The sequence below is a fragment of the Struthio camelus genome, chromosome 19 (assembly GCF_040807025.1).
Source record: "Struthio camelus isolate bStrCam1 chromosome 19, bStrCam1.hap1, whole genome shotgun sequence".
NCBI classification, from domain to species: Eukaryota; Metazoa; Chordata; class Aves; order Struthioniformes; family Struthionidae; genus Struthio; species Struthio camelus.
In genome coordinates, this window is record NC_090960.1 from 8,663,637 (window position 1) to 8,675,010 (window position 11,374).

The 11,374-nt window shown below is 41.8% G+C and overlaps 1 protein-coding gene across 2 annotated transcripts in view; it reads left to right on the top strand.

Annotated features, from left to right (window-relative positions):
* The window catches only part of SAP30BP (SAP30 binding protein), a 34,037-nt gene extending 22,982 nt beyond the window's left edge, over positions 1-11,055 (top strand). For both annotated transcript variants that reach the window (XM_068914150.1, XM_068914151.1), the window contains 7 exons: positions 1,199-1,287; positions 4,298-4,389; positions 4,842-4,902; positions 5,389-5,440; positions 5,824-5,882; positions 7,083-7,167; positions 7,844-11,055. In XM_068914150.1, coding sequence (XP_068770251.1) covers positions 1,199-1,287; positions 4,298-4,389; positions 4,842-4,902; positions 5,389-5,440; positions 5,824-5,882; positions 7,083-7,167; positions 7,844-8,025 — 620 coding nt within the window. In that variant the 3' untranslated portion in view covers positions 8,026-11,055. The remainder of the gene's footprint in view (positions 1-1,198; positions 1,288-4,297; positions 4,390-4,841; positions 4,903-5,388; positions 5,441-5,823; positions 5,883-7,082; positions 7,168-7,843) is intronic.
* The last annotated feature ends 319 nt before the right edge of the window (positions 11,056-11,374 follow it).

Below are 11,374 nucleotides of genomic sequence, written 5' to 3' on the forward strand. Positions count from 1 at the left end.
TCTTCATTTGATTTCTGTGCTGTTGTCGGGTCTCCCCCCCCCCCCCGCCCGCACGCACGCAGACTGTGGGCCCCTGGCACGTGTTGCCTGTCTTAACTATGGTTGAGAACAAACCTGGCTGCTTAAATACAGCCTGAAGCTCTGCTCTAGGGCTTAGCCAGGAAGCTGCATGGGTTTTCCATAACCGAGTGGGAAAGGAGCAAGCAAAAGGGGGAAGCATGGCAGTGTCTTGCTGACGCCTTTGTGAATTAATCCTCACAGAGCAGTCGGGTACCGTAATAGCGTAGCCCAGCACATACGGCTGCCTCTAGGAGCCTGGTGCGCTGCGTGGTTTGTCCTCAGTCCCACAGAACAAGTTGTTGTTTCTAATAATGGCCTGACTCTGTAAGTGATTAAAGTGCCCATTAAGGAAATGTTAACTTCAGGACCAAACGTTACTTCTTGTGGCTAACTCCTGACGGCTCTGCAGAGGGTTGTTTGCTTTTTGAACCACTTTGTTTCACGTAGGTAAATCCTGAAGTAAATAGGATCCAAATGGATTAGGTTCCCAAATACGGCCGTGGGCCAGGCTGAATTAGGTTCATCCTCTGCTGCTTCAGATACAGAGTCTGATTTTTCTCTGCAAGAGTATCTTGTCTCAAGTCTTGCTGAAGATTCCAGGTTATCTGAGCTCTTCAGAGCAGGACTTTAAAGTGCATATGCATGATCTGGAGTAGTGGAAAGCTCAGTATGTGGTGCACAGCGCAAGGCTAGCGGAATATGCTGTGAACCTATTTCTGTTCTTCTGCAGGTTCTTTTGTCTTTGAGGATCTTATCAGCAACCACAGCTAGGGTGGGGGATAGTTCTGCTTTTTCACACTACCGCTCGGCGTGAAAAGACTCAATATAAAGCTTTAAGCATGGGTATAACACCGAGCTACAGTATAAGGTAGATGTCAATACTGCAAGCATCACATACCTCTCATACTTCTCAAGCATCATCATTCTACCAATGATCTACCCTTTAGGTTAGTTGCTTCTTTAACAGCACTTCCAAAATACCATGACTAGTAGTTTACAGCATTCCCCTATTATATTTCCCCTTTGGTTCTTGGTGATAGAGTAGCGCTGGTCAAGGACATAAAACAAGTTTCATGACTTACATGGACTTTAACTGCTTCTGTATTGCCAGAACTCATGCCCAGTTTGTTCTCTACAGCCTCTTTTTCAGAGAGAGTGCGGAACATGTCTCCTGACGAGATCAAAATCCCACCTGAGCCTCCTGGCAGATGCTCTAACCACTTACAGGTTGGTATAAGTTTTCTTCTGCTTTATTTTCCCTAAAAAGCTTATATTTCTGTGGGGAAGGAGACCTCTGAAAATTTGGTGTTTTTGCACAAATCTTGCATTAAAGCTTTTTAATAATACTTGAGTTCCTGAATGTACTGTTTTAATACTTCAGACTTGGCAGCAATTCTGTTTTAGGAGTCTCGAATTAGCTTTATGCTGTTCTCCGCAGTCTGTGTGGGTCACTTGTGCATTAAAATGGCTCTTGATTCCACCAGTGATACAGAAGCAATGTTTACTGTGAAGGCTGCTATCCTCTTACCTCAGCAAATTCAGCTCTGTAGGAGAGAATAAATCATTGTTTCTCTGCATGGGCCTGAGAATCCCCTAACTGGAATAGTTGAGGCAGCATTAACTGGATTCCTTTTCCACCTACATATCTCTAGATGATAAACATGTAGAGAGAAGGCTAGTAACCTAGAGGCAGTGAAAGAAAACAAATGCTTGTTTTCTCTGGTGCACGCCCAAATAATTGCAGTAATGATCAGTTTGAGACTGCCACAGTCCACTTCCATGAGTATCTTAATTCTGCCTTGTAATATAAGGATTCTTTCATCAGTTGGATGATTTGCAAACAAACTTTTGCTATGGACTTGACTTGCCAGTCCTACAAATCTTAGACTTACAATATTATTAACTGAGCCTCTGGCTCTGATTGTGTGTGGCAGAAATGTTAACATCCAGTTGTAGTATTCCCTGCATCCAACCTGCATTGTGCATAAAGCAGTTGGTCTGAGCATTCCCTGATGGCATCCTGTCTACCGTCTATCCAAAATGAAAGCTATGAGGGAGTTATGTTTGCAAATAATGCCTCTTACCTGAGTAGTAAGGAATGTGCCATCTGCTTTAGAGCAAAAATAACAAAATTGAGTTACCTTCCGTTGACAGAGTTTGGTTTATGGTGTTTCTGGGAGAAGTTCTGTAGACTTCTGTGTATAATAAAACTTCTTCCCAGGATAGGTGGAGGAGCCCCTTCTGCTCTGTTCCCCCTCCTGATGAAGGGCAAATGAAAGGGCAGTGGGAAGGGTGTTTTTTTTTTTTTTTTTTTTTTAAAAAAACACTTGGAAACCTCTACAAAGCAAGCTACTAACGTGGAATGGTGGTTCAGAGTGAGTGACTCACCATCCAGATCACACTCTTTTCTTCTCTGTGTGGCATACCTAGACGCACCCAGTAGTTCTCTTATGCTGCAGCAGGATTTTATTGTTCTGACATCAATGAATTACGATGTGTTAGATCTGAGGAATGCACAGAGCTTGAGAGAGTAGACTGAATAAAGCAGGCATCTTCCCCTTTGACAGTAGTTTACCAGGTTAAATCAAAGAACTTGTCCTCTTTTAGCAGGTCAAACCACATCTTAGAGCACTTGCAGCAAGGAGATGGGATTGTTCTTTGGAAACTCAAAATGTTCTAGGCTCTTCAGTGTTGATTTGCTACTTCTGTCAGGCTCTTCCTCTAATAAACTGTCTTGAACTCTGACAAAGAGAGCCCTCCTTATTGTAAAGGTGACCTAGTAGCTCCTCATCTATGGACGTTACCAATGTGAACTATATTGGTGCTTCTAAAGGGAGGTCAGAAAAGGAGGCACGCATTCAATTCTTTCAACCCCAAAAGCTCACCACTTGTTGCAGTTGTTCCTTCAAACCTTGTGGTGTGGGCTTTGGGTGTGCAGATTGTATAATTACTTCTGGCTAATTTTCTGAGGGCCTGATAAACTTATCAAATAAAGCTTTCTTTTCTTAAAGTTCATGAAATACCAATTTCATATTAGCTCTTAACAGTGACCATCTTTTATTCAGACATGAGTGAACTCCTGGACAACAGTCAGTTCAGTATTTGAGTTGAATATCTGTACAGAGGAAGAGACGTGCAGTGACCTACCCAGAAGCAGAAAAGGAAAATTGACCCGATAGCTCTCCTGTCTTGTGAGACTGAGGTTGAGCCAGGGATCTTATTTTATATGCTTTTTATACGTGACAAATTTGTGTCAAAAAAGATGAAGCGAGTTACTGAGAAAGTTCTCCTAGTAGTACTGCTGAAATGCGTGTTCTGCCTGAAAGTTTCTGTTTCTGCTATCCCTTCAGCATCACCAGGGTAAGACTACTTTAGAGGCCTTTCACTACCCTGCTGAGGGGAAAAAACAAAACCAAAACTCCAAAGCCATGGTTCTCTTTAAATCTGTCCACCTTTTTGGAAGGTGGACTGCTCAGCATTTCTGACCTGAGTCAGTTAAGTTGCCTTTCATAGGGGCTTCTGGCTTCACTAAGATGTTCTTAGACTTGCCTAACTGTGCGAGTGATCCCCAAAGAGAAGTTGCTTCCCTCTAATTGGCCATGTGTCCAAGGAGAGGTTTACACGTGCGGTGTTCCTAAGAGCACGTGGTTGCCAGTAGACACCACCAGCAATACCTGCTGATCACATTGTCTGAGTAGGCCAGCTTGGTTTTGGTTCTCCAGCAAAACTCACTTCTGCTCATCTGTTACCCAGGCGTAGCTGTGAGCTTTGACTTCTGCATGGTGTAGCCCAGCAGCTGTTCTTCAGGTGCATGTCTGAGTCAGAGGGTGGGTCATTCACTGTATGTTGTGGAAGAACCTTTGTGCGGCTATTTGTCCCCCTCGGTGCTTGTTTCTGCCTTTCCACCGCCTCTGTTATAGAGGAAATCAACTTACTGAAGAGAAGGAGTGGGCGCTACTGCCTCAAATACAAGTCTTTAATCACTGAAGCCTTGAGACGCTGCAAAGATCACTTCCCTTACCCATCTGGACAGTTCACGGAGAGGATACTTTCAGACCGTGAAGGAGGGAGTGTCTCTACTAACCAACCTAGCTGGCCTTGGCGGGGAGGTGCAATCCTTGCTCCATGTAAGGATGTCACTCGTTCAGTTGGCTTGTTTTCACATGTATGCTTTGATAGTCAGCTGAAGTGCTCCTCGCTTTTTGTATTGGTTCATCCTGTGATCTTGTTTCCTTAGGATAAAATTCAAAAACTGTACGAGAGGAAAATAAAAGAGGGCATGGATATGAATTATATCATTCAAAGGAAAAAGGAGTTCCGCAACCCCAGGTGAGCCATCATCCTGTCCTGTATCACCAAAGTACCACACAGCAAACCACAAGGCTTTTTCTCTTTGCTATTGGAGTTGTATTAGAACGAGAAGCGCTACTGCTTACAAAATTGGGAAAGGCATAATTCAATTGTAACTGAAACAGCAAAGCTGCTCTTTGGTATTCTATGTGGCAGCATCTAGAGTTAGCACCCCAGTTAGATTTTAAACTTGTTAAACGTACAGATTTTGTATAGATCATTTTAAAAGATGCTTGCTCTGGGAGAGGTGAGATTAACTTGGGAAGTGGTTGGTGGCACACTGCATGCGTCACAGAAAGCAAAGTTGCCTGGGTTTTGATTTTAATGTTACACTGTGAAGAGATGACAGGCTTTTTGCTAATAAACCTGAAACACTGAAAATCAGAAGAGAGTGACTGAACTAGAGCTAAACTCTGGTCTTTCCTTTGCAGCATATATGAAAAACTGATCCAATTTTGTTCAATTGATGAACTTGGTACAAATTATCCAAAGGTGAGGTACAATATTTCTGACTGGCAAGGGGGTGGGTGAAAGATGATGCAGGGGTGAGGGGTCTCACCTTGACTTTCTTGAGCCTGCTTGTTTAGAGGTCCGTTAAGGGAATGTTAGCCCGATCCTCTGCACTGAATGACCGTTTTGCATGTGGTACTGAGTCTTAGTGCCTCCAAGTTTGCTGTAAGGACTCTGAATTAACACTGTGCTGAAAAATGTGGATATACCAGAAATTCTGAGAGGGTGATAGAAGCTGAGCAGCAGAGAAGTATACACCTTATCCCAGAGCCCTTTTACTTTCAAAGATGTTTCTCCATTCACAACAGAACATGATCCTTCAAAAGGTCTGATGTGATTTTTGTCACTGGGATGTACGAAGTAACTGGTAATGAATATCATCTGTGAACGGAAATACACAGCACTTTTGTACTGGGGTTGTGTATATGTGAAAATAGCCCTGATGTGACTGACTCTTTCTCCTTTTAGGACATGTTTGATCCTCATGGTTGGTCAGAAGACTCATATTATGAGGCGCTAGGTAATTCCAGGAATTTTTTTGTCATAGCTTAGCTGTTTTCATTTTTTAGTTACTGAAATGCTCTGGAATCTTTACTGTCTCTATAAAAGAAAAGTCATCACACGCTGCTTTTGCACTACTTCATTCTAGCTGTATGTGCATGAATTTAATAGATGCTTCGTCAGTTTGGAAAGCCCTTTCATTTAAATTGTTACTTTAATTTCTTCATCTCTTAAATCATTAATGTAGTGCTGCAATGCTTTGCTTAAAAAGAAGGTAATTTCTTAATAATTTAATTTTCTATACATAATTTGAAATTATTTTTGATTGTTCATGATGGAAGTAAGGTAGAGTTTTTGCTGATTCTAGCACTACTTATAACTTCTGATTTTGTTCTTTCTCAGCTAAAGCACAGAAGATTGAAATGGACAAACTGGAGAAGGCCAAGAAGGAGCGCACAAAGGTAGCTGTTCAAAATCAAAAGCTATGGGACTGAGACACATTTCTGGTTTCTCTGATGAATTTCATTTGTTGCTTTGCTGTTTTTTTTAATGAACTCTCCTCTGTGCTATTACTTTTTTTCCCCCCCTTTGGTTCTGTCCTTTCTTCCTGCATGTCTTTTCTAAGCTGGACAGATCAAGTTGTTTGCCTTTCCTTATAGATCCACTTATTCCACTGGTTTTCCTGCTGTTTTATCAGCCTTTTTAAACCAGAGCTCCCAAAATGGTGCTCAGTAAGCCAGATAAAGACAAGATACTGCATGAGGAACAGCTTTTTTAATCTTTGACGTTTGGTCGGGTTGCATAGCCTAATACAGCTTAAATTCCTTACCGTATCTCATTGAGAGCCAATATCGAATTTCTGTTCTTTAACTTGGGAGTGTCTTAGCTTAAGAAATGCATATGCTCGTGTACCCCCTCCACTAAGAATACAAACGTGCTTTGGAAGATTTTATTCTTCTCCTTTGGTGCCTTTAAGCTAGTGACTGGCATTGGAAAACTGTTGAATATTAGAAATGACTGTCTAACCTAGCAGAGGGCTCCTTCAATAGTTGCATTTGAAGGTACTCTTTACTTCCTGTGCATGTTGCGTCTTGCTACTTGTTCTGTTTTTTTGCACAGTAACCCTGGTATCTGATTACGTTCTCCTTCCTCATATCTGCAATTTTGAGTATATGAGATTGCATGCTGTTGTAATTGTTGTTGCTAGGTTTCCTATTTTGATGCAGTCATGGTAAATCATGCAAGTAGAGACTCGTGCCTTAGAAGTTTCTATTCTTTTTCCTTGAAGAAACATGCAACCGTAGAGATATGGTTGATACGTAATGACCAGGACCTGTCCTTATTCTCCAAAAACTGCATCAAGTCCTTATGCTTATAGTTTAAAAAAAAAAAAAAAAGTTAAAAAAAAAAAATGTTTCTATGGTATCTGACTTAGGAACTGGGACACAGGGACCCTTAATGATCATGATTTCAGTACACTTTGGCCTGAGGACATCTTTCTTCCTGAATGACAGTCAGCTCAGAAGCCAGTGTCTCATGACACTAAAGCTCTTCTTTAAGCCCAAAATCATAGGGAAAAAAGATGTGAATTAAAAAAGCCTGTGTATGTTAATATTTTTTTTCCCTTCTCCCCTTTCTCTGGGGTGCCTCTCCCTTCCCAGATTGAATTTGTGACTGGCACTAAAAAGGGAACAACGACAAGTGCTGCCTCTACGACAACCACAACAGCCAGTACCACTGTGGGAGGTAAAAACCTGTTGTGATTGTACCTGTTAAGCGGTAGTAATGCTGGGATTAGTGCTTCCTGGAAACTCTAAAAGCTCCTTATTGATTGCGCGTATAATACAAGAAAAGTGTTTATTCCCAGAGTTAATAGACTAGCTTTCCTGTAGTCCCTGTATCCCATGGTGGTCCTTCTGGAATGAAGGCCTAGGGACAGCTTGGACAGTGAAAATGTCTGCTAGTGGGTCAAGAGATCTGCAGATGTCTGTGTTGTGGAGTTCTCTTGGGATTAGTACCGCTCTAGACAAGTGGGAAGGCTGTTAAAATCCTTCTCCTGCCTACAGTCTGCCTTTTAAACTGGGAAGAGAGGAGAAAACGGAGTGCTCCGTGCACATACCTAAGGAGCTGAGATGCATGTGCTCTATTAAAACTAAACATGCTTTGGGGCAGGGAGTGAACCTGTCTCATTTGGCTGGAGTTCAGGTGTGGAGTTTTACATTGACTCTTGAAGTATAAAGCTCCTCTAGTTGTCTTTCCTCCTCAGCATTTGCTGACAGCATATGCTGAAACGAATGCAAGGAAAGGTTTGTCTAGTCAATCAGTAATATTTTAAAAGTTGACAAGAAGAAGCGTTATAAAAGGATCAATGTTGTTTAGCACAGTGCTAATCCTTATTTGCTTCATCTAATCAAATGCACAGATGCACAGAAGAGGAAGAGCAAGTGGGACTCTGCCATCCCTGTAACGACGATAGCTCAGCCCACCATCCTTACCACGACTGCGACGCTACCAGGTGTTGTCACAGTGACAACCAGCGCGAGTGGATCCAAAACTACGGTCATCTCTGCTGTTGGCACCATTGTGAAAAAGGCAAAGCAGTGACTAGCGTGCTGGGGCCTGGATTTTAGACTGAATTGTCATTGAAGCCATTGCCCTCAAAAGGGAGGGCTAGCTTTCACCTTTGGTAAAAGATGACAAGACTTTGGAACAGACCACAGTTCCCATCTGAAAGAATGGGGGCAGGAGCAGGCATGCCAGCTGTGTGCCCACGGGAATGGACCTCTGCCGAAAATGCCGCTGTCTTTTCTTGCTGCAGGAAGAACCACAGTCTGCCTGTGTTGTGCTGGAGGAAGGTGGTATGCGAAGTCAGCTTGTAAAAGTTAGCTTATTAAATGGCTGCCTTCTTCAGACTTGAAGGTTCTTACCCTACTTGTAAGTCTCTGTCCTTTTTTTTTTTTTTTCCTCCTTTTTTTTTTTTTAAAGCAAGCAGTGAGGGAAGGTCAGTATTATTCTTGCATATTCCAGGTCCTCCTCAAAGGCTGCTGCTTGTCATACGTGCTCCTTCACATGCACTAAGAATGGAGAGCACTAAAGCAGAGACAATTGGTCAGTGTCCGTGTTCAAATGTGCAGCAGAGATTTGAGAAGCGATCTACATCTATGAATGTGCGCTCATTCTTTGTTATAGTACTGACGTCTGTACCTGTGTGCATATCTATGTAAGTCTTAGTGACCCTGTGTTAAATAGCTGAAATAATGAGGAAACTATACTGAAATAGTCCTGTCAGCATCCTGCAGGGATGGAGATTTCTATGCAAAGCCAGTAAGCTGTAGAGGTCTAATTTGTGAACTCATTTGCAAAGATCTGTGCAGAGAACTCTTCTGTTGGCGTGGAACGAGATCGGACAGCAGGTAATCAGAGGGTAGGTGATCTTGACTGCGTTCTTGCCTCTCTCTGTAGCCGATAGTGAAGTACCATGAAATGCACGCGCAGCGGTTACTGCTTGCTCCACTGTTGTGAAAATATTTTCATTTCAAAATTTTATTGTATAAATCTTCGTACTTGTGTTGCAAAAAATTGTTATAAAAATGAAAAAGTCTTAAAAAAAAAATTCTAATGTCATTTATGTCTCTTTGCATTTCTCATTTTGGCCAAGGAGAATCAGAATCAGATTGCTTTTTGGTAACAAATATTACTAGATGAGTATTTAATGGGAGTGGAGCACAATGTTTTTTCCCCCCATAGTGTTTTTTTTTTTTTTAATATCAAGCTTCTTGCAAAAATTTTGGGCATTAACCTGATTGTCTTTGGAAATACTTCTTTCTTTTTGTTTTAGATTGTGTTCTAGAACAGTTAATAACTCAGTTGTTCTTGATGCTATTTTTTTAAACCTGTTCCAGCATCTTAAATTTCTTCAGTAGTGTTAGCACCAAGACACTTCACACAATCCTCTTCATCTATAGAGGGCAGTCCCTTAAAAAGGAGCGGAGTTGCCATTGGTAAAGTGGTTTGTCCACAGTTTTGAGGTGGGTGGGAGCAATAACTTGAGTGGCTCCATTTGTTTAGAGGAATAGCTGCTAACCTGGATTTTTCTTCCCCAGTGGTCGCTTCAGGTGCTTTAAGTACAGTCTTCAGTTCTTCATTAGATCATGATTTAAGTCTCTTAGAATTCAATGTTATGTTTTCATAACAGTGATCTAAAACTTATAAATATGAAAACTTAAGGAAGGAAATAGAGGAGTTTTCCTGCTTTCAAAGAATCTTAAAACATGTTAAGCACTTTGTCCTGACTATCGTTTTAGCTTTAAAAATGAGCTGTGTATCCAAGAATGCTCATGGAGCGGGGGAAAACCAGGGAGTACATGAGACTGTAGGCATGGGAAATTGGGGAGAAGGTGGAATTCTTTTTAAAGTAATGAAAATTAAGGGCATGAAAACAGCAAGATAAAAGTATCTTTCTGTTTACCTGCCAAAGTAACTCTGCATCAGGCTGCTGACTTGATTCCCACAAACTTGTAATGGATGCCGTTAACTCCATCTTCCTCATGTAGAAGATGGTAACATCTCCCTTGGCTGAGGGGCATCCTCTGTTTTTGGTTCAGTAACATGCTCTATAGAGGATGGCACACTCCACCTTATATTTAAGGGTTTCTTTCCCTTGCCGTGAGGAACAGGGTTTGTAAAGTTTTCATGGGCTTCTTTTAAGGGCGAGCAATTTACTGATGGTGGGAAATACAAGCCATTAGGTAGTGTTACAGCCCTGTAACATTACTTTCTCTGCTTCCTAGAACATCTCGTACAAGTTTAAAACTTGTGTGGCATAAACATCTATTTTAAAATTGTGCTGAACAACATGTGGATGAAGGTACAACGCAAACTGCAGTAAGGCAGGCACTGGCTGCTGCAGTTTCTACCTCCCAGACTGTAGATTCATGACAAACTTTGGGCACTTGTGATTCTCCAGCAGCAGAGGCAGCTGGAGCGCTGGAAGGATCACTGCAATTGTTCAGTCCTGTGAATATGGGTGGGAGGAGTGTCTTGGCTTCTAGAAAAGCAAACACTCCTCTGATTAATATCCTTAACGTGTATGCTGTGAACGAGTCTGTCAGAGGCTGAGTGAGATTAAATATCTCATTGGAACGTGTGCCAGTACACAGAGAAATGCAGCCTAGTACCAGAGGTACCAGTCAGTCTTGTGCATCCGCTTCCTCTTCCTTATCGTTAACTGTAATTAGTGGGAAACACTGAATGTGGGAGCCTGCTGAAACAACGTGAACTTAAGCAAAGTTATATATTAAGCCTAAACATCAGTGTAATATATAATGGAAAAGATTTTGTGCCTTTTGTAAGAGCTGACCATCTTTTGCCATTTTGTCTTGTAAGTCCTTGTCACGTTGGATCAGAAGTGGTGACTGTCTCCTAGCAGCTGGAAAACCTTGCAGGGTGGTCTCTTCTAGACTGCTCACGCTCTCGTGATGTGAAATTCCTTCCTGACCTCTGTGTCTGCTCGGTTTCTCAATTCCGTTGGCAATTTGGAAAGACCATATTCAATGCAAGTGAATATATGAATCTAATTGATAATGTGATGAGAGTCTTGATTCTAACCTGAAATAAATGTGCCTGGTTAACTAACTCGTTTACAAGGAAATATTATTTATACTAGTGAAGAATGTTATCGCTTGTATCATTATATGCCTTACTGTATCAGGAAGAGAGAAGCAGCAAAGGGAGGTGCTTGTGACCTTATTTACCTTTTTGAAAAGCCAGTACCAGCATACAGCTGAACGTGAACCAAGGGAATAAGTTTGCAGGATGAAGAGATGAACTTGGTGGAAAAAGTCCCACCAGCTACTGTGACTACGAAGCTAGACTCCAACCTGTTTCTTGGCACTTAACGCAGGGCAAATGCTGAAGTGCTCTGGGGGATGAATCATTTAAATACAGAAGCTAC